The sequence below is a fragment of the Apteryx rowi genome, unplaced genomic scaffold, assembly GCF_003343035.1.
Source record: "Apteryx rowi isolate R43461 unplaced genomic scaffold, aptRow1 scaffold_74, whole genome shotgun sequence".
Classification (NCBI taxonomy): domain Eukaryota; kingdom Metazoa; phylum Chordata; class Aves; order Apterygiformes; family Apterygidae; genus Apteryx; species Apteryx rowi.
The window spans coordinates 2,703,542-2,727,199 of NW_020451027.1; the positions used below are offsets into that span (position 1 = coordinate 2,703,542).

The following is a 23,658-nucleotide window of genomic DNA, read 5'->3' on the forward strand; positions in this document are numbered from 1 at the left end:
CTGTTTTGGTTACATGCAGTTTTCTGAATTTTAATACCTAGTCTTGGTTTTGAAAGGCATTTTGTAGATCTCTGGCAAGAATCAGGACTGAGAGATCAGAGAGAGAGAGAGAGAGAGAGAGAGAGAGAAAGTAACTGTTTACCAGAGTTATTCACTCACTGATAGCTGAGTGTTTTTGTCCCTTAAAGATGGTCTGAGAAAGTTCATTTTGGTATCTAGTGGTTGCTTACATTCCCCTTCTAAGTTACCATTAGGTTTCATTGCACAGAAGGACATATGATAGTGCTCAAGGCTCTGCTGCAAGGATTATTTACAGTGGCAGCAGTAGAGATGTGCTGTTTCTTGCCTAGGTCTAGTCAGCGGAATCTGGACCACAAACTTAACACATGTTAAGAAAATTATCTAACTTCCAGTTTAGGCTTCTACATTCATAGTTTATCTGTGGCCAATTTTTCTGACATCTCTTTGACTAAGGGTAGCTTAAACATTAATGAAAGTGGTAGTTTTTGATTCTGGTTTTATTTAGGTAATATTTCAACAGCATCTCAAAAATATGTTTCCATGGGAAAGAGTATATAATATGTAGTGAGAATATAATATTAGTATTACTTCACTAGTTGCAAGAAGGCAAATCATACACAGGGGGATGAAGCACATAGGGTACAACTGGAAGAAAAGACCAAACATACTATTTTGTGTATTCTGCTGGTTACAGTTCTAGTAAGAAACTGCAAATTATAATAGTCTTCACCCTGCTACATATCTGACAGGAAACCTAATGAAGAATACTACTTCATGTCATCTGGACTCAGCAGCAACTACAAACTCAGAAAGAGCAGTTTCTGTCACCATCTGCTTGTCCTTCCTCCCACAGCATCTTATTGCCACTTGCTTCTGCTCAAGTTCCACAAATACACATTCTGTACACTTTAATATAACATTTATCAATATTGTACATACTTCAGCCAAATAAAATTTTAATAGCAAAAAAATAAACACTCTCATTGGAAAGCTTCACAAGCAATCAAAACTGGCAATCCTTGTGGAACAAAGAACGGCTTGATGTCTTGTAACTGCTTAAGAGAGCGTAACTGAAGAACGATGGCAAGTCACACCAGACCTCGAAGGCAAAAACAAACAGTGGGGTTTGGTAGAGAGCCACTGACAGAATGCACAGAAAGAGACTGGAGATAGATCCAAGCCAGCCAGAAAAACAAATCGGAGGGAAAATGAGACTTGCAAGATCAGAGAGGAAGGCAGACAGTAGTTGAGATGAAAATGGGCAGAAGATGGAAAAGCAGAGAGAAGTCCAGAACTCATTTACATTACTTAACACAAAGTACAGGATTTAGAGATGCTGGCTCAGTGTGGAGATGTGGAAAACAGACCAAAACAATGCCCAGGCACAGGCCTAAAATACAGAGAACACAGTGTCCCTCACATGACAGAAATAAGTATTCCTAGTCTGTTTTGTCAATGCTGAGCTTACATTAATGAGGATCAGGAAAAAAAAAAAAACATTATTTTGATTTGAATAAAAGGAAGCATGACTGAAATTAAAAAAAAAAAAAAAAAAAAAAAAAAAAAAAAAAAAAAAAAAAACAAAAAAAAGGTGGGTGGAGGGGTTTTTGTTTGTTTCTACATGTCTACTTGTTAACTTTGGACACAGTTTACATGAAAGATGTTGTACAAAAATAAAAAAAAAAAAAGGAAAAAGAAAAAGAAAAAAAGAGCAAATCTGAAAAAGCTCCCCCAAAAGGCAGTCACTTCTCACCAGAAGAGAAATACGTATTAAAGTATATTTATAGTAAAATTAAGTACAGTCACTATATAAAAATATACTTCTAGGGAAGTACAGGGAACGTCACAGAAATACAGTAATGGTTTGGTATTCTGTCCCATTATGAAACAGCTTTAGATGTCAGCTATGCAAGCTGAAATGGCTCTGCCAAAGCACGGTCAGTGCTGCCACCATCCATTGGAACTCTAGGTGATATATCATAGTACTCTTAGTATTTTTCTTCTTTACCCCATAGGTCATCCAAATCTCACTTCCTGTTCAGATAATACTGTCTTCTACCTAGATCCAGCCTTTATATGGATTATTATTTTCACAGACCACAGCAAACAGTTCCTCCTGACATGCATTAGTCAATAACATTCAAGAGGGGAAAAAAGAAAAAAAAAACACTACAGCATATTTGAATACCTTAAGGCAATTAGAGCACTGCGTCAGGATAAAGTCATTTGGGAGATCTACAGCTCTTTACCCCATTTGCTACTAACAACCAGGTAAATCCTTAGAAGTTTATCAAATGGTTGAAAAAGAAGGCTTTGATGCAATAGAAACCATCACTTTACACTGGTATATGGACAGCGTGATGCCTTCTCCATGGGATGGAAAGACTTTCGTCAAATGAGGAAGTCTGACATGTAAGAATTCAGCTACGCATACTGACTTTCAAAGCTCTGTAAGAGTATACATTATAATGCCTCAGTATTCTTAATGAAAACACTGTTATAAAAATTTCATAGTTAGAACACTGATAGGCTGGACTTTATGATTTTCCGTCAAGTACCAAGGCATTCCACAGCCCCCTTAATTGACATGAATTTCAAGTCACATTTGACCTTTTTGGTTTCTCAYGCACTGTAAATGAAGGAAGAATTAGCCTAATGTTTTAAGACCGTTGATCAAAGTTCTTAGAACGTATTTCAGCTTTTGAAGTAGTATATTTCTGGCAGTTTTCCCAGAAGGGAGAACCAAGTCTCTCTCTCTTTTTTTTTTTTTTTTTAAAATCATTTCCAGGTCTAGCCCTGCCTCCTGGTGCTGCAGAGCACAGGAAATCACAGAAACAGAATAGCAAGTCGGGATACGACAGAGAAACTAACACAGCATGCGTTAGTGCAGCAAAAAGAAAATGGTTAAAATTGAGAAAYGCTAGCAAGAGTCTCTGAAATGTTATGTACATGGTTTTGCAATATACAAGTTAAAAAAAAAAAAAAAGCAGCACCCTTCAGGACTGGCAGCAATGAAACTTCAAATAGTCTGCTAAATCTCTCTCAAGAGATCAGAACTGAAACTAAAATTTTAGTTTCAATTTTGAAACTAAACAAATCAATGAATTTCCAAAGCAATTCCAGTGGAAAATTTTTTAAAGTATAATTGTCTTATAAACAAACATCTCTGAGCAGCTTCTAACAAAGCAAAAAGAAAATGGAAATACTACTGAACATAGGCTTAGATCGAGTTGTCTTTTGCCTGGGTGACCAAAAAACCAAGAGAGTTTTCCATTTAAAATGGCAGTTCTGGTGAAAATATTAAAATTTACTGCAATGACAAGGTATCTGAGCAAAGAATCAGCCATCCTCATTTCTTATGCTGAAATTTACAGGGACATCATGTTTCTTGGCTGCCTTAAACTCAAACGATTTGCCGCTCTTCTATCTTCTGCCATAAAACCGCTGTTTTTTCTCCCATTTAAGCTGTGAATCATGGAAATAATCAGGGCCCTCAAGCACACACAAATTTTGACCCATGCAATTCACTTAATTCCACAGTGTACTTGCGTTTAATTACTAACTCAGGTCCCACACACATAGATTTATTATTCATGAACTTGGTAATATGAACTCAGTTGTATCTTATAGTCTAAAAGGCAACAGAGCTATAGCTCCAGGCATAGTTCTTTTCTGACTTATACTTGTTTCAGGTAATTTTCAGTCTTTTGAAACAGTAATTCATTTCAATTATCATGACTTTGATTACATATGCACCTTCTTTGATGTATGCACTTTTAGAGTATATTCACTACCTGAAAAAGTGAGCTACAAAAAAAATCAGTTTGTGCAATATTACACAAAAGCTATGTCATGAATTTTCAAAGCTCTTAATGAATTTCTCAATGCTTAGCATCTAGGTACTAGGAAATTAAGATGAAGTCCAAATAATGTTTACCTTTTAAACTGAATTACAGCAAATCTTTTTAAATATTTATATATTACTATTAAGCTTCTACTTAGCTGGTGCTTCAAACAAAAAGACATCCTTACCTGAACCTTTTTCAGTGCTACTGGTACCCCATCCAACAGGCAGGTTGCTCTGTAAACTTCACTGAACTGCCCACGGCCAATCTTCTTCTCTATTCGGAAGTTGGCAAGCGTATTATAGCCCATGTCAGGTCGCAACGCTTTCTAAAATTAAGATGTTAGAAAGAAGTTTGTGTCACTTACAGAAGCAGATGCACTAACTACAATCAGATCCTGAACTACAGTCCCGAGCCTATAGAAACTAGCATACAACTTTAATGTTAAATTTAAGTTAATAAGACAGTCATGCGAGTGTAAAGATACACAAGTATTTGAAAGAATGTTTTAAATTATTAAACTTGTTTTATTCAAATGTATTAAAACCAAAACTGTCCCAGACTAGTCACAAGACTAAAGAAAGCATCTACTATACTCTTCTTGGAGTGAAAACTTAATCATAAAATGTTGAGATGCATTTAAAAAAAAAAAGTTTTCAACTTATCAGGAGTCTGAGATACAGCAGAAGTGAAATCCCATCAAGCCTTCCTTTGCCATTTTTCCTTTTTACGTCTTAGCTTCCTCCACTCAAAAAACAGAGATAATCAAGGATCAACTTGCATGATACAGTATTTTAAGTGGATACTACAGTAGCTATGCAATATATTTTTATATATTCTTCTGTTGTTCCAGAAACCAAATTATTAGAACGCTCTCTTATTTTGATAGAAGCAATGCTACGTTAATGCTAGAGTGCATTCTAAAATGAAGGGCCTAGCTTAATCAGGTATTTATAGGGTTTTTAGGGGAAACATCCAAAATCGCACATCACTCTTAAGATTTTAAACTCATTATGCAGAGCTGTAAGGTACAGATTCTTTAAACAGGCTATATTTAAAAAGTATTGTGTACTTCCCGTTTGAACTGGGAGTTGCTGCCTCTGTCTGCACAGTAACTTGACAAATATTAGCGTAAACTACTAAGGCAGTGTGACAACCACATGCTGAGAGCAAAGTCTCGCTAATGTGTTTTGGCATGCAGGTTTGTAATCACACATTTACATATGCAATGACCTACATTTGCATGTCAGATCACACACTGTCTTGCTTTATTAAGACCGGGCACCTCCCTGTGCTTGGCGGCCAGAGTGGCGAGAGGGGGCCAGAGGGCGGTGTTTTTTGGCAGTTGAGGGATGAACTGCCACCAAGGATTAGGCTGATATGGCCTGAGCATTAGACACTTCATTAGAGGTAATCTGTTTAACAGTGGGCAGTGTATGTAAACTTCACAGCCCATTTGCGGCACCTTTTCCCCCCCATGGCCTTTCTTCAAAGGGCAGCGTGGCTGAGTGACAGCTTGTCTCATCTGCTCCCTTGTCCTGTCACACACTTTAGATGTGGAGAGCTGACGTGAGAAGCAGCATAGCTGCACATCTCCAGCTACCACGGGGTCTCTCCTAGCCACGGCGCAATTTGTAGAGAAATAAGCTTGCGCAGGATAAAGGTTTCCTTCGGTCTGAGACCGTAACAGAGCAGATTATATACACTTCACTAACGATCACATTACATTTTATTCACTGAGTAAATCAGTGGCCACATAGAATACTACAATTTCCATGAAAGAGCTATCTTACAACATTAAAACGATCAAAGAGTTGCTTTCTCTTTTCTGATCCATTTTTTAAACTTCCAGGCAAGCAATGTACTAAAAACTGTAACAGAATATTATTCTCTTTTTTGCTCTGAATAGACTTCTGTAAATTATATTTGTCAGCTATATATTCAAATGTAATCTTGAGCACAGAAGAAACAGGAGGGGGGTAGACAATAAAACTTCAGTTTATAATTTCTAGTAGAAAGCATTAAGACAAACAACCTAATACACTAATTAATTAATCAACACTTGAAGAGCTCATTTGTATGACATCTAAATGATTACAATCTTCAACAGAAACCATAATGCCCATTTTCAGATTRGTTTCAGTCTAAGAAAAGTGCTGGTATACGAGTTTGCAGAGAGCTGTGAGTGAAGGAAAGCACAGCTTGGTCAAAAGGCCGCAGCAGTACAGGGCAGGCACAGTTAACCTCTGATACGCAGTCAACTTGTGATAGTCTACGGCAGACAGTAGCTCTTGGATTAGCCGGATCTCTCAAGAGAGGTGCTAATTCAGTGCTTTTCCAAGAACATTCGGATTTACATGCAATTCCTACTATATTGGACATTAAAATTTTCAAAAGCATCTGATGTGCCATAAAAATACCAATGCACTTCAGCACTGATCAAAGGAGGCATGCAAAAAGACAGCTGGCCTCACAAAATCTATTAGAAACCACTGAAGAAACCAATAGGCCCTTACTCGCCAAAATATCCTATCATACAGTGAGGCTAGCATGCAGCACGCATTGGTTTCTCCAGTGACAACGCCTTTTCAGCAGGTCCTTGCTCCCACCACAAGCTCCTCAGCACTGCTCCCTTACCTGTGTGGCAAAGAAGTGATCTGGATTTAAAAATATATATATTTATTTTTTTTAATTATTCACAAATTCAGTTTTAAACACAGCCAAAGCTGAACTGCAGCTATTTAGAGATTCTACTAAACAGACAAGAGTAGAACGGGACAGGTATTTCCTAATTAGGCTTTTCCGCTGAAGAAATAACAACGTGCATTTTCACAGATTTTTCAACCAAGTGACTTACGTAAGGATTCTTAAGCTATCAACTAAGTTCTCACAGGTTAAAAGAGAACATTGACCAGCTGAATAACCAGCTGTAAGATGAGAAACAGCAGCAGGAATAAGTGTTTTTCCTCAGAGAAGTTACCAGTGAAATCCCAAAGAAAACTATTATTCAATATATATAACAAATCAAATCCTAAGGTTAGTAATCAGAAACACTGTGATAAATAAAACCCTGAAGACAGAGAATCATGATTTTCAAATTAGCTATTACCACATAGGAAAGGGAGCCTCAAAATACTGGCGAAATACTTCCTTGAAAAGTTAAGTTGACTGTCCAGTGACCGTCAAATAGAAAGCTAGACATTTTTAGAAAAAGAATTCAAATGAAATGGAAAACAACTATCTCACTGAAGTCTATTGTGTGCTAGATCTATTGTGTGCTCCCTGAATGGTGCACATAGTTCTGATCACTCATTTTAGAGAAATACAAGAGAACTAGAAAATGTACAGAGCAGAATAGCAAGGCTGAGAAGAGATATGCAATGGCTTCTGTATAAGAAAAAAGACTTGATAAACTATGGCTCTTCAACTTAGAAAATAAACAATAAGGGATACATAATAAAGTTCTAAGAAACTGAAAAAAAGTAAAGAGGAGAAAAAAAATACACACACACAAACACACACACCCCACCAAATGCAGTATTAAGTTGTGGAACTTGCTGCCATCTGAAACTGCAGAAGCCAAAGTAGAGACGGGTTTAAAAACAGATTGATAAATTCATGTACTATAGAACTATTCATTGATATGAAACATGATGGTCCAGATTCAACTCCAAACTTAGGAAGGGTCTAAGCTGCCAATTACTAAAGTTAGGAGTTACATACAGTCATGCACGTATACATTTGTTTGTGTCTGTTTCTGTGAATACACAGTATTATTATGCTTCTCAAAGCACTATTAGAAAGATACTAAACTAGACGGACTTTGGATCCAGTCCTAGTATYTGGAAGCCTATGACTCTTTGACAGTCAGTAAAATTTTGGTATCCAATTCACTCCCACACYTTCGAATGTGTACCCAAAATTGCCCACCAACAAGATTGCTGCTGGATATGAAGAGCTGGTAATTTAAAGATGTTTAAAGAGTTTTCTCAGTGGAATCTTAAGGACATAATCGGATGCAACCCCCTTGCTACACAAAGATGCAGTTTAAAACCCTTAGCTGATGCAGTAGCGGAAGCCAAGACACTCAATTTTGCCAAATGAATGAAACTTGCAGGAAGTATTACATGGAGTCGTAATTTTTCTTGAGTACTTCATTTAATTAGCAGAGTACAGAAAACCTTACTGCATGCCCAGTTTTTTTCTCCGCTATTCATTACTTCTAATCAAAGCTACCAAAATGCAGTTGTTTAGCAACTGTCACACAATTAAACAAGATTCATGGGAAACAGACTATATCCTAAACTTCACAGCAGCAGATGTCATAGAGAATATAATGAAGTAACGTAAAAACAGGAATTGTTCTTCTTTATCTCAGTGATATAGCTATGAAGCTTAGGAACAATAAATTGTATGTCAACACTTTTTAACCATTTAGCTGAAGAATTCTACTAAAACGTTCATCAGCGAAGGCATAATCATCCATTGTATCAGACTTCTGTGTTTGATTTATCAGGGTTGGTAACAGGCCACATTTTTCTCTGCTCAGATGCTAAAAAGCTCCAGTTCTGCTCTTGAAGAGGTTCTAAAATTTGAAGTTTACCGTATCAGACACCATTCATATTGTTCCGCCTTCTTCTATAATCCTTTGTACAGCGTCTAAGAATTGCCAAACCTTCTATCTGCAAAATGTTCTTGAAGTATAGTTTCTTTTCTGCAAAGTTGGAACACTATGACATAGATGTCAGGCACTTAATTCCAAATAGAAAATGAACTTCTAAGTAACCAAGTATAAGCCTAAACTACCTACTCAAGTTTCATTTAGTTCTGCACCTTAAAATCATTATGCAAGTACTGTAGTGTCCAGCAGTACAATACAGTAATTTTTAGAAGAGTATGCCACCAAATAAATGCCTAAACACAAAGATTTTTTTGGCCAGGCTGCAAGATTCCTAAGTCTGGATGCAAAGTTTAGGTCCAACATCTCAATGGATAACAGAAATTCTTTTTTATAAAATTAACTGCTCTGTATCATATTGTACAGTTTGAATATGAAATGGTGCTTCCAAATTAATTGGGACTGAGCCACTACACTATTTGGCTAAACATTTTTGTGTTCCTCATTAACAATTTTCAGTTGTTAGGGTAATTTATTTTGCTACGGATTAGAACATAAATCTATACAATTGGAAGAGCTTCACAGGTTCAACCAACTCTCTAACACACAATTCTTCCTGAACCATTATCTCGCCTCTTGCTCATATTCTCCTGTGTTTTCTATTCCAGTTCTTGCTTCTCCTAAAACCATCAGGAATCAGGTACAGTAGCCATCATCATGATTTGAAACAGTAAGCAGTAATTAACTTGTATTTATAAGAATTTCTTTTCACTATAAAAATATTTGTCCTAATTTGTTTTCGTTATATGCTACAAAAGTAAAGGAAAWCCATAAGAATTAAAGTGGCTATCTGGCTCAAAGGAAAAATAATTGGAGTTAACAAGATGAAAATGTCACTGAGAGTCATATTGCCAGAGTAATATTAAAATAATGTCTAACCGAGTATGCTTGTTCCCCTTTGCTCTTTATGCCTTGAAATGCAAAATAGTCGATATTCTGATGCAAGACCAGCTCAGAACCATAAATCCAAATCTTAAGTGTCAAGAAAAAAAAAGGGGGGGAAATAAATAAGAGAATTGTGTATAGTGTAGTTTACACAGTAATTTATTTTAAAAAAAAGAATAATAGCACAGATTTTTTTTTAAATGGTTGCTAGTTAACCAAAGCTGAGAATAAACATTAGTTTTTTTTGTAGGAGTGCCTTGTTGATTAGAGTACAATTGCTTCTGGGTCTGCTCTTATGTTACTGCAAAGAAAATGGGGTATCTGCAAGTAACATGAAGATGATCCATATTACTTGGAACATTAAAATGAGAAGCATATTTCACTAGTATTAATTCATAAACTGAATGCATAGGTTAAAGCAACGGTCCTAAATTGAAGCAGTCCTCAAAAAGTCAATTCTGTACATCAGAAACTGATATTCAAATGCTCTTCATAGAGCATTTGAGAGATGAGGAAATATGACACCTGTTTGTAGTCAGCAAACAAAAACAACAGGAAGTTTCCCCATAAATAAAAAAAGCCTTGAACAACTGTGTCCCGATTCTATTTGGTCAAAAAAGACAAATCTGTAACAGTGGTGACCCTTTAAAAAAATTCATAATATGAATTTTCAGTTCTCTTTTTGTTTTGAAATTACATATTTATTTTCTCAAAACATTTGTATGCATAGGTACATATTCATCTTAAATTTGTAGTTGTTCTGCACTGGTATAAATTGCTGTTAAATCCAGATTTTTATTATCATAATGCTCCAATACCAACACTGGAGCTAGAGAAAGCTGGTTATTGTAAACTCATTAACTATGCAAACTTTCACCTTTATTTTTGTAAAATAAAGGGCACAAATTGCCCTATCACCTATGCTGTTAACAAGAAAATTACAAAATTAGGTGCCAGCTTTGTAAAGAACTGTCCAGCTTTTAGTTTGGGATGGTCATCACAGCAAATATTGCAGGGCATTCTTCCAAAGGATCTTAAAACTTTCTTCAAAGAATTATCTTCTGAAAATGTTAAAAAGCAATATCCCAATATACTCTCTCATCAGATAATCTTCATCCTTTGTTTCACAACATCAACACATATCCAAAGATTAAATTTCTCATGCATCTTCTTTCTAACAAGACTACAGCAACCAGGAATTCCTCTTGCCCAGTTTCAACATGGAATGGCTCTAATTCACATAGTATCACCACTGGGAGTTGTAAGAAGAGAAGACTGAAAGGAATAGGCTGAAATAAACAGGGTAACTCTGATAAAATTTTGAAGCACATAGCGTCTAACAGCTTACCATCTCTCAGGAAAACTGCTTTCACTTCTGCATCTCACTCCAACCCCTCCCAGTTGGGGAAGTAGCAGGAGGCAAAAAAAAAATAAATATTATAATTCTTTTATATGAAATATGGGGCTGCTATTCACTGAATTTCAAGATCACAAAAATGACATTATATCTCTTTAAAGCTTCTTCTCCCACAGGAATTAATATTTTCTATCTTGTCTCTTTCTATTTAAGAAACACTAGCACCTACTCTTGAGTAACTGTTTGGAAAAAAAAAAAGGAAGTTACCTGTGGCTGAAACGGTGGAGCTGTGGGTCCCTGCATGCCTTGTGACTGTTCATCCATTCTATCACGTAAAAGCGTCCTTTGTGTCCTAAAAAAAGGAAATATAAGCAATCATTACACTGTAATTCAGTTTGTATTTATGATCAGTGTACAACAGCAAAGAAATTGAAGAGCTGCTCTTTCAAATACACCTATTAATTCTCATTTTCTGCTGAAGCTTAAACACGTTGAAGTATCTCAGCCCTGTATTGTTTCGGGAAGGAGAATTTCCAGGTTTTAGCTGTTTTATAAGACAAAATAAATCACTATATACATGTATGAACTTAGTAATACGGCCATTTGCCTGGCTCAAGTCTTACAAGTGTTTAGTATACCTCTACCCGATAAAAGCTGCATCACCCCATTATTCTTCATAAGCGCAGCCACTTGGCCAGCTACGTAAGCAGCTGCTGGCCAATACCCTTAGACCTAAGAGCAGAAAGGGATATGGCAGGTCAGCAGCAGAGTTACAACTGCTGCATGCAAGTTACTGTTAACGTTGTATTAATTTATTTGTTGATTTCTAGGGAGCAGGCAAGAGTAGTCTTGTCTAGATACTAGATACCAAAAACTACACGTATACATTCACTACATTCCAACAAGCTAGCTAAGGGGGCTTAAGGAGATCATATTAGGGACACAGGTTTCTATTCTCAACTGTAAAACCTCTCATATCCCATCAATAAAATGGAAGGAATATGCTTGCCAAGCTCCCAAGACAGCGATATAAGGATTTGATCAATAATAATGGCTGCAGAACATGCAGAATCATTGTCAGGAAGGACAGGAGAGACAAAAATGCAAATGCTCATGAGGTTGTCTTTTTTCAGAGCTAAGTGAACCCCTTCTTAGGCTAAATGATATTTTGTTGAGGAGAAGGAGGTGCGGCACTCAGTTTTCTTGGTGCTTCTCAGGAGCTCCATCACTGGTCACCAGCAGCCTCGCAACACAAAGTCAAGTTTGGTCCAAGTATGGGGAAGCCCTGGATGACTTCTTCAGTGCATGAACAAACGTGGAGCATCTCTACCCATTACTTGGTCAAAACTGGCAAGGTTTTCAGGGAAAGAAGAGATATCTCTTGTCCGGCTCCAAATCGTGACAGTTCTAGAGTTAGTCTGAAGTAAAACACTTTCCTGATAACTCTTAATTTTTAAAAGTAGGAAATTTCGTATGACAGTTTTACTCTGATAAATGGCTACACTACTTTCTCCAAGACACACATAAAAGGAAGGGGGAGAGAACATAAGCATGGAAGATTTCTGCTAAAATGTTTACAATTAAAGAACAGTACATGGAGTCTTGCAATAGAAAGAAGCAAGAAATTTTAGATCCAGGCATCAGCTCTAGTACAAAACAAATTTCTCCATGGGAGATAATAGTGTTTCAGTTTTTCATTTCTTGTTTCTGAAAAAAGTTAAGTCTATATATTTCAAATACTGAAAACGTGTCTTTCTACACACAAAGCTACTTATATGTTTCAGAAACCTTTTTTTAGAATGCATACAAAAAATTTTTTTGAACTAGGTTTTAATATAAATTGAGCATGAAAGCATACAACTTACTATATCTCTGTTAAAACACATTACAAAGTCTTCCTGACAATTCTTTTAAGCAAGACTAAAGAGGTTAGAAATAACTGCTAATAAAAAGTAATAAACCTTAGAAAAATATTTTTTAAAGCCCATTCTGAAATATTTTTAAAAATTCTAACAAATAAATGTGTGTTCACACTAATGCCATCATCCTTACAGCATCACTATGTTAACATGACTAATTGATAAAATAATCACAAAGCAGCTTTACAAAGTTCATCAATGTATTGTCCTAATATATAATCAGTGGAATGGATTCAAAAAAATAATAATAAAATTCTGATTTGTTTTCATCCCCCATTTAAAGAAGTCAGCCCATGTTATTCTAGTATCATGAAAAATCCATAACACCAAACCACAGTCATCTTCCTGGGTGACTAAGGATCTCWTTTTTTTTTTTTTCTTCCCACCCTTACTATTTCTGTATAAAGTATACAGTTTGGGACTTTCTATTGTTCTGTTTAATTATTAGTTCCAATTAATCAGAAGAGATCTGAAAAAGCAATTTCAGGCAGATCAAGAGAAGTAATAAAGTATCAAAATTAGGTGAGAGGTGCAGGGGGGAAGARGTAGAAACCATATACTCTGTTAACACCAAAGTCCTTACCAGTCACCTACAGAATTTCACCATAGCTCTGACATCCTTCCAAGAAGGCAATAAGAAATTGTTAAGACCTCTCAGAATGCAAGAATGAATGTGGTGAGAAAGGTGAAAAACAGCTGGCAGATGTGTTTCAAAACACCTGCTAGTCAATCTCCTAACCAGCCTTAGAATGCCAATATTGACAACTTCTTGCACATTCTGCAACATCTTCCATTAAAGTCTCCTGCCAAAGGCAAGAAATCAGAACAGAACAGCATCAGCCACTGAAAACTAAACTGTTGTCACGAGAGCGCACCTAAATTCTCCAGTTAGATCCACTGAGGTTTATACAGTTGTGACTGCTTCAGACAAGTTCTGGGAAAGGAATCCATAACAAGTTTAAGAAATTTTCTTCTGTTAATTTCCTAAGATCCTTTTATCACTGTCACGAATCCAAGAATTCTTTTCTGAAGTGTTACTACTGAATAGAATATTATCATTTATAAGAAATTTAATCTTTTTGATGCTATTAATATTTCTACTGAAACTTCTGCAGTATGCTTTTCCCATGTGTTTTTCTAATATGTTTACATTTTAGAGAATACTGACCATGCGATGCACCAATAGATAGTTCTTATGGGTCACAACCACTTGATTCTAAGTCCCTGGGAARAAGTAGTAAATGCAAAATTCCTTTATCCCCTATCACAGATTTATCCAGGACCAATGAGATCTAAGTCAAGATGTTTAGACTATGTATCTTGATTCAGCTCAGGAACTGTAACTCCCTCATCCTGTCTGGTGTCCACAGTACACCAGAGGCATTGACCAGAAGTGTTTTGGGATTTGTTGGGGGGGGGGGGGGGGGGGGGGGGGGAGTAATATTACTATCACGGCTAGCAGCTCCATCCTTAGTGGCTTGCTTATATAATAAAATAAATCAAATTAAAGAGATAACCATTATTTTGTACCATAGGAAGCATGGAAGATTTATTAACTTGGGGGGGGGGGGTTGCTTTGCAGAGGAAAGGTAGAAATTGGTATTTTCTATCCATGTACGTAAGTTCTTTTTTTTCCTTTTTTTTTTCTCCCCCCCCCCCTTTTTTTTTTTTGTCTTTGAAGACTGTATGATAGATTTACTCTTTAGAGTAATCTGGCATTTTGATCACACAAAATGCCAAGGATGCAAAATGAATTTTTGCACTGTTTATAAACATAGCAAGAATTATATTTTGCTGCTTGAAGACTGATTTCACAGTGAGGGATACCTTTCACCCTGCTGAAAATAATAAACTCCAGAGGTCAAAATACAGTGGTACAGTATTTACCATCTTGGAAATTAAATTCAGACAATAATTACTACTCTTCCATAGAGGCCTTTACCAAAAAGGCATCACTTGTTTAAAACTGAAAAACAAATACAAAACAAACTTATAGACATGTCTATCTTCCCTCTTTTAAGAGCTAATACAATGACCTTCTTCCCCAAATTCAGCACCATGATTGAGACATATATATAGATATATCAGTGTTTATGGAAAATAGACAACAGATGAAGTGAAAGCCAAGGCAACTATACCACCTGCACTCAAAATTTCCAAACGCCAAAGCTAATATTTTTAAAAGACTAATATTTTTAAAAGCCCTTACACTGATCATCTAGGAGGAAAAGGTTCTTTGCTTTCACCACAGCACTTGTAAAGACATGAACAATGAAACAGTCTCTTTTATAACCAAATCTTTTATCTCACAAATAAGATTTTTGATCATTTTGAAGATTAAAATCATTTGGATTCAGGCTCATCTGTACACAACAACGATGGCTGGTCAAAGAAGCACGAGCATATACACTAAATCTTCTACTTCAGTTACAATAACTAACACTTTGCAGGTATGAGAAGATTTTTAGTTAACTACTACTGCTTTGAATCCTTGTCTTTTTCAGTTGATAAAAAACAGTCGGTGCCATGCCCGATAAAGCATACAGGATGAAGTAGCTGGGGATACAGCAATAGGGCCAGTTTCTCATTCGAAATTGTAATTGCATAGCTACTCCCTTAACTGACACTATTTACTCCATGTATTGAGTCCACAATACACCAAAGGCAGTAAAGTCCTTACCAGTACATTAGATTATCAACCAGCCACTGTCTGAACTGGGTGTAACATGTTTTTGTTTCTTCCATATAGAGGCCTTGCTGTTGTTATTCACTTCCTTAGTGACATGAGTCAAAGCTCTGATATCTACCTGAAATACATCTAAAGATCATGCAAAGATACAAACTAGACCAAAATACAATTGCTCATTTATACACCCCCACAGAAAGCTTATCTCCCATAATCAGCTTTTTTATTTTTTAGTAAAAGTCTAGAAATCCAGAGATTTCCACCTGAGATGYACATAATCCCAGTGCATGGGACACAAGAGTATTGGTGCATGTCACTACATTCGGCTTAATAAAAGAGACTCATACCCATGGCAGGGAAACCTAAATAAGACTAAAAAGAACAAATTATCAGTGGAAAACAGTGTAGGTAAGGCAAAGGTGGAGACTAAGACAGAAATTCTATTTTAAAAATATCCTAAAGTTCCCAAGACATTCAACTAAAAACAGCAGAAAAATAATAGCTGCAGTAGCAAAAAGGAATAACTACGGTCTAACCTTCCTCTTCAGCAGTGAGAAACACACCAAACCGAAAGAATTTGCCCTCTATAGTAAACCAAAACTCTGCCTTTCAGCTGGCTTCCACTAGCCTGCTAAAGCAGCAGTGAGGCAATCCATGACTCTGTTAGTGCAAAAGCATAAGACTTACTCTTGAACAGAAACCAGAAGTCAGCATTGATACTTCACTAGAACGTATTTTAAAATAAGATTTTTAAATTAAAAAATATATATATACTTGGGAACAACTGGAGTCCTTGTGATTTTCTTCCTTGCTGCAACTAAATCTTTATCAAAACATGATCAAATTATCTCAGGAGAAAAAGCTTAAACGGACTGCCTGAATACATGAAGTATGCTTTTTAAACTCCCTGTTGGCATAGCCCACAAAACCCATAAACCATACACACTGAAATACATTTCACAGAATGCAGGTAATAAAGTTATTGTTTTAAAGTAGGCAGTTCTAGAAGAACACAAAAAATGCAGTGCTCTCCTGCAGAAAGCATCACTAATAGCCTCAACAATACATGGTTTCCATTAGCTACATGCTGTATGTTATTATCTCTTAATTTTGAGCCTAGCTGAGGACATTCAATACTCAATGTCAAAGAATAAACAACAGCTGTACCAAAAGAGAATGTATTTACCTAAAAGAATATTCAGTGTTACAACTGTACTGAGAACCTGAAAGTCTTAAATAGTCCTTCTTTCTACATAATACAGATTTATGCACTCCACCTAATTGCTAACACAAAGGAGCGCGAAGTTATACTGCTCACAACGTGCTGAATCAGGCACATGGTCACTTTAGCTGCTTTTCAAAAAGGACAGAATGTACTATGTTTACTTCTGGATTATACTGTCAATTAAGGCAGGTATTTTTAGTTTTTACTATAACTATTACACTATTTCAGTTAGGTTAGGGCTGAGGCCCTCTAAAAACAATCATTCATTTAACAGCCTACATACTCCTTACTTTCTGGTGTCAACTAGTTCAGTTCTTTAATATTGAACAAGCATTTTAAATGACAGGTTTTAGATCCCTGAACTTTTCAGCTATTTTTACCAATTATGTTCAAAGATATAGAAAACCCATCTCGGCAACAACATCAGCTGAAAAAAAAAWATATATATATATATAGACAAAAATAAATACTACTCTCCATATACACACACTAGAGGAATATTCCTATTTGCTTATATCGTAATGTTGACGCTCATCTAACTGAGAGCTCAGTTTAAACCCAGGCAGAACATTTAAATAGTCACCCTTTCTGAAATTAAAGAACTGTGCCCTGGAAACAACAGTTTAGATAACTGTATGTTAACTTTTTTGTGTTGGATATTTAATTATCTGACTCGCYACACTGGTGTTAGTCAGTGCCATTTATCTCGATGAGTCCAGCTTTGCCAGGCCAACTCCAGTTCTGCTCCCCGCTGCCTGGAGCGCCGTGCTGACCCAACAGTGCTCTCGGGTCCGAGCTCAAAACCACATACTTTCTGGGAGGAGACAGACCTCCAACCCTCTTTTCCTCTGCTAGCACAGCAATAACAGCTTGGCCTTTAAGCTTGATGTGAGTAGGATAAGAAACATATCCTACTGTTTGATAAAACCTATAGCCTTAATAGTCATTCTTGACCCAAGGAAGAGGTGGCCGGTCGGAGGGAACCGTCTTGCTGGTCAAACCCGGCCCATGCTCAGGTCAGCGACACCGATCAGCCTCTTCCGCACCCGCTGAGCACGGACAGCACGCAGGCAGGAGCCAGCTACGAGTTCTCCAAYGCTTTTCAAAGTAGCGGCCCCCTCTCTCGGGAGATACCTGGGGAAGGTGCAGGCCGAGGCAAGAGAATGCAGGCAGCTGTAAAACGAGTATTATGGGTTTACTGTGCACGGTACGTTAAACAACAGTACGGCTACATGTTTTTCAAGGAAATGGGAAGTCAGAAGTCACATACAAAAAGCAAAGTAACCTGAGATCCAACTTTAGTGTAATTCTTTAAAATTAAAAACTAATTTTTCCTAGTGTTTTGTATAAAATATGACATAAAACTGTATTTATTTATCCTGTTCAATATTAGAAACATTTTACTTGCAAAGTGAAAGCCATTTCAGTTTCATAGGTAGCCAGTATTTTTAGTGCAAAGACTTGGAAAGACTTAGGAAACACTTAGGAAACAGCAGCAGCAGCCACCTACACGCAATATCTTAAAAGCAGCTCTGAACAATCCTAAGATTCTGACGTGCCCAAAATTTTTTTTATATACTTTCTGGGTCAGAGTATCCCAGAAAAGCACTTTGTAAGAAGAACAATACTCCTAACCGCTTAGCTAAAAAATCAGCTCTTACTTTCATGTTTTTGTTGCTTCCATTTGGAAAAAAAAAAAAAAAAAATCAAAGATGAAATTCAACTAGGTTGTAATTTAAGTGCTAAAGCACATTTCAACAAATTACTCATTCACCTTTATACCACCAGGATTCAAAAACTCTTTGTACTTCATATGGACATATTTAACTTGAGTGGCAAGAGAGTCTGACTAGAAAATAAATTTCCAAATAATTGGAATGGCAGCTGAGGACAAACTCAGTATCTTTCCAGTAAATTATTACTCACTAACATAGATTATTAAAATAAAGTTTGGTTAAACACATACATTACTATGCCATCCATTCATAAAATTACATACTCAGCTTCAAGACAGCATTGGAAATGATGAAACAGGCTGAAACACTTAAAATATTTACAAGTAATAGCCAAACAATCAATGCTGTTCCACTAAACATTACAGACCATGGCTGGTCATAGTCAATGTTTACAAAAAGCCAAAAGCATCTCCTGCTTCCTGCTCTCAAACTCCTGGAGAGCAGCCCAATCTTGCAACACACCGTGTAGCACAACTGATCCTCTCATCCAGATTCACACGTAACGTAACACTCCCTTCCCGAAACAGGAGGCCCAGTGCTGCCTCCACTGGGCAAAAAGGAGTTTCAGTATTAATTTCAGTACGAGAAGGATCAACTGAAATACCATAAAATGGCAGTGCCCTGGGTTTACTTCCACAGATTGACCCAAATGCATTAGTGGATGGTAATTGAAAAAGTAACTTGTGGAGCCGCCAACTATGCGCCTCCGTCATCCCCCCCCGTGAAGGGATTCAAACCCTGCCATCAGGCTATGCCCCACCTGTTGCGCTTTCCCTCTAGCTTTCTATCCCTCTTCATTATAACCAGTCACTTGAAATCAAAATTTTACCTTAAAGTAAGTATCATGGATTGGACTAAGACATAGAAATACAAGATTTGGTATGGACACGTGTAATCCTGCAAGAGATTTGGTAAAGTTACCTCCCGGTCCCACAAACAGATACATTAACATGTATTTGCTTCATGAATTTTATGTCTAGTATTTTAGATTTTGTTTTCAATAAATTGATTGAAAGCCAGTTGAAGATTAAACATCATCACAGAACAACCATACGAGAAGAACTCACCTACTATTGGCATAGCAGCTCTACCTATGATAAATATATTTACAAATGCTGTCCCATGTAGTTAATACATACATATTAAAATTGTTTTCCTGCTGTAAAATACTCTACCCACCTAAAAGAAATACAGTATTATGAAGTTAACAAATTCTGAAAAGCAAAGTTTACTGGGTGTGCCAAATTATCTGTATAAATGGGGCAAAGACCTACACCAATGCCCTGAACAAGGCAGGGAAAAAGGAGATGAATACAAAAACACACAGCAATTAGAAAAGAACTCCACTCACTCCATTTTCTTTAAGATATATGAATTAAACACATCCTTGTAAGTGAACATCAAGACAGAAAACTGTTTTTGGATTCCTACTTTTCAGAAAGGCTAACAAGTACTGAAACCCAAAATACTTAAAGGGCAAGAGCCAGCACAGAAAGAAGGCAATTTATTCAGTACAAAGCTAAGAGTTTTGCCAACGACACGCTGCAGGGGAAAGTAGAAATGTGAAACAATAAGTGGAAGGAGAAGAACGGGAAAAAATTGGAAGAAAAATTAAGACATAATTTGGAAACCCTTACAATCCCCAAACCTCCCCATTCTAGTACATGGGGAGATGAGCTCTTTCCCTAATTAAGGGCTGGTTTTGAAAGCATCTGTAAAAAATAAGCTATTCACAAAGAAATGTTGAAGAGATCAACTGAATGTGTAACCAGCTCAGTTTTACTTAAGAGCTAAAAGAAGATGCAGGACAAATTAAGAGGCTGGAACCACTGTCACACAAGTTGTATTACTGCTAGGCACAGGAGGAAAAAGCATCCAGTTTTGACGGTTGTCTGCATAAGACTGTGCCACAACCATGGCTGACAAGCTACAGATGAGGAAGTGGAAGAGACCATACAGCGAACGATAATTCCATTAAATCTTTACTGAAACACCCAAATCTCTTAGAAACCATGTGTGCGACACCTTGCAGTATCATACTCCTAATGTTAGACGCACATCTGTAACCTGAACAAATATATCTATAGTCCATAATTTTTAAAACCTGAGCTTCTCCAAAGGTGATGAGTTGAAAGTACCACCAGACAGAATCAGAAGAGAAAAATCTAGCCACACTTAACAAGCTTTCTATGAACCTCTGACCAGCACTATCCTTCAATCCCGAACCAGGCACAACAGTAGCAAGGACTCCACAGTCCTTGGGCACAGAAGCAAAACACCAGAGGATACCGCTAGCAGCAAGCGCACTCTGTCTCAGGTGCAGGGGCTCATACACAGGTTCAGTTGTTTCTGTATTTTACATTAAAGCACCGCTGGCTAAAATGTGCAAGATTCATTCCTGTTCTTGGAGTGTCCTTCATGCCTGACTGTCCGTCCAGCACATTGTTTGCAGGCTGCTCGCTGCTCTGCTTCTGAAGGCCTCATTATCTCCATGAGCTTTACAAGCTGCCCATGTACCTAACACAATTCTGAATTTCACTTAGGGCAAGTACTGAAAGTTCACTGCAGCAAAGACAACTCCTTTTTTGGATCTGCTCTCAGATGAGGAAGAAAAGGGCACAGAAGGAAAGCCTCTACAGAACAGAATGCCATGCATTTTCCCACCACTATTTTCTTCTTGTTTTAGAATGAACTTTGTGTTCACCTGTGATTTTTTGCCTTCTAGTTTTCAAGGAATCAACAGTTTTGCAAACCTTATATACTGACAGTAGAAGGTTAAAATGAGAAGAAAAGATTTATCAACACTTTGCAGCACCTACCTCAACCTTCTTCCAAAGATTTCAGCAAGTATCTAATCTACAGGCTTTACATATGATTCTTACAACATTTTAAAGTGATTAAGCAAGTCCAACACAAATCTAACTGTTAAATAAGAGAGCAACAACTTCATTATAAGTAGTTTTCAATCATCCCAAACAGATTAAAGCAAAGAGGTTTGAATGCAAGTTCCTGAATGCCAGATGAAGCAACAGCCAAATTAAATTCTCTCCTATAAAAAAAGGGAGAAGCTGCTAATGTCATAAAATTAACTAAAAACCTGATTAAACAGGTACATAAAAATACATTTTTACTGTTTTCTTACAAATTACTGTTTTAATATCTTGTTTAAAACTTTGCAACAAAAAAATCCATTACATAAGCAATAATGCTTTGTTTACACAATGTGGGATAACGGCACTTGAAATACACTGCAATTTGTAGCTACAGAATTCACATGACTCAATCAGTTATGTTTTACATTCAAGAGACAAACACAGGACTATCTTCACCAGAGAAATAACTCATTTTAATAGCATTGTTTCTCTTCAGCTTTTGTAACTAACCTGACAGAAAGAATCCTTTTAATATTTTATTAAAAAGGAAACAGGTAAAGATGTGCTTCACTCTAGAGCTGAGTGTAAATCAGGTTACTTCCCATGTGGCCAAGGGGTTTCAAACTGCGATATAAAAAAATAAATAAATAAAAATGGACATTAGTGCTCTAAAGGCTGCCCTCATCATCACTCAGGCATTTTGATCAGTTATTTTCAGCTGGCCACATCTCTGCTGCAAAACACATGGAATGCAGCTAAACTGACCAACTTTTCTGGCAATTAATCAGCCAGATGACTCCTACGACTACCAATAGTATTTAACCCGGCTAGATAACTCCCCACTCCAAAAAATCACTCCTGAACACTTCTCCTCTGGAATCAGGAGGGATTCCTGGACAAGCCCCAAGCAATCAAGGGATTTCCTCGGAGGTACAGGATAAATTATTGCAGTTTGACTTGTCCCAGAAGACCTCTCAACTCATCCATACAGCACAGATGTTTGGAACTATGTCAAACTTCGTAAAGCAATAAGGCACTCGCTGATGCTGATACAACTGAATGTAGCACTAATGTAAATGCAGGGTATATTAAACATGCATCACTTGTATGCATGGCCAGACTGTCTCACCGAATTGTCTCACTGAACAAGTATACTGGACTGGCTGCATTGAGTTCAACTCTAGTGCATAAAAACCTACAGGTGGGCTGTATCACTATCTGACAATTCAGAAGACAACACTCATAGTAATATGAGCACCATTGTGCAATATTTTGACTGTCTTTTGGTGCATTTTTCAACTGAGTTTCTCATAGGCCCTCACACATTCAGATGAAAAACTGAAATGTTAAATTTTTTTCTTCCTTGGAAACAATTTCCATGGGCAGGATGAGATTCTATTTATTTCTTATAAACTCTGAAAGACACTAAGTCACTCTCCAAATACAATATCTTGATATTTTGAAATTAAAGAACAAATGTTCTTAATACATTCTTTCTTCAGGATCAAAAAGAAAAAAAAAATGTGAGGGCTGTAAGCTCCTACTTTAAAGCTGTCTGACAGTACTTTTAAGTTTCTGTCCTTCCACAACACAAAACAGTTCTCTACCTCCACTTAAGTTTCTCATAGCCCATGAATTAATGATTGTCTTCTACTTCATTTTAACCATCTCAAGCCTGAGTCCAAGACTTCAAACATAGAGGCTTCTACCCATGCTGTACAGCACTGCAACACTGAATTGTGTCCAAGGTAGCCCTGAAAATACAGTATTTTAAAGTTTCATTTTTCCTAAGTTAGTGGAGCTACAAATAACCACCTAACATCAAATCCTCCAAAGTTTCTATCTTATGGATTACTATGTCATTCATTGTAATTTCTGCATCTCAAGTTTGCGATATAACTTTATACAGGAAATATAGTCAACACATTTTGTAGAATTACTATGTAAGCATGATCATTTTTGAGAAGTGATTCTGCCCTTGCCATCTGAGAAAATGGTGCTATCACCTCAAACYGACATGAAGAGTTTGCTGTGCAGTCGGTACTGAAGGGAAAAGGCTTAAGAAAGTTTTTTCAACATCCAGAATCGGATGTTGGAGTGATTTACTGCACACACATCTCTAAAGCTTTTATCAGAAGTAGGTTTACCATTTAAGAAAGCCTGTTTTTCACGCAACGCAAAACAAAACTACTCCGGGGGACGAGGCTCTTTTGACTCGGTTCCTGTGCGGACACGTGCAGTCACGGCTCCCCCTCAGGCGCCCCCAGGGAGCAGCCACCCCACGCCCGAAACCCCACGCGAGGGGGGAAGGAAACAGCGCGAAGGCAGGCAGGCAGGCAGCCGAAAGCACCTACGGGCACGAGGAGAAGAGGCTTCGCCGGCGGCCCCGCCTTGGAGAGCGCGGGCGGCGCCACGGAGCCACGCAGCGAGGGG

General features: G+C 37.2%; 1 protein-coding gene across 4 annotated transcripts in view; it reads right to left on the bottom strand.

The window, feature by feature from the left end:
* Window positions 1-23,598, bottom strand: part of NEK7 (NIMA related kinase 7) — a 74,989-nt gene extending 51,391 nt beyond the window's left edge. Inside the window, exons 1-3 of one of the 4 annotated variants that reach the window (XR_003257048.1) lie at window positions 23,373-23,392; window positions 11,054-11,138; window positions 4,054-4,194 (exon numbers count right to left, since the gene is read on the bottom strand). Coding sequence is in view for 3 of the 4 variants with exons in the window: in XM_026087857.1 (XP_025943642.1) it covers window positions 4,054-4,194; window positions 11,054-11,110 (198 nt within the window). In the remaining variant the exon portion in view is untranslated. Of the gene's footprint in view, window positions 1-4,053; window positions 4,195-11,053; window positions 11,139-23,372; window positions 23,421-23,579 lie in introns of those variants that run through there. The other 3 variants (XM_026087857.1, XM_026087856.1, XM_026087858.1) reach the window with 3 other exon arrangements.
* Window positions 23,599-23,658: the final 60 nt, after the last annotated feature.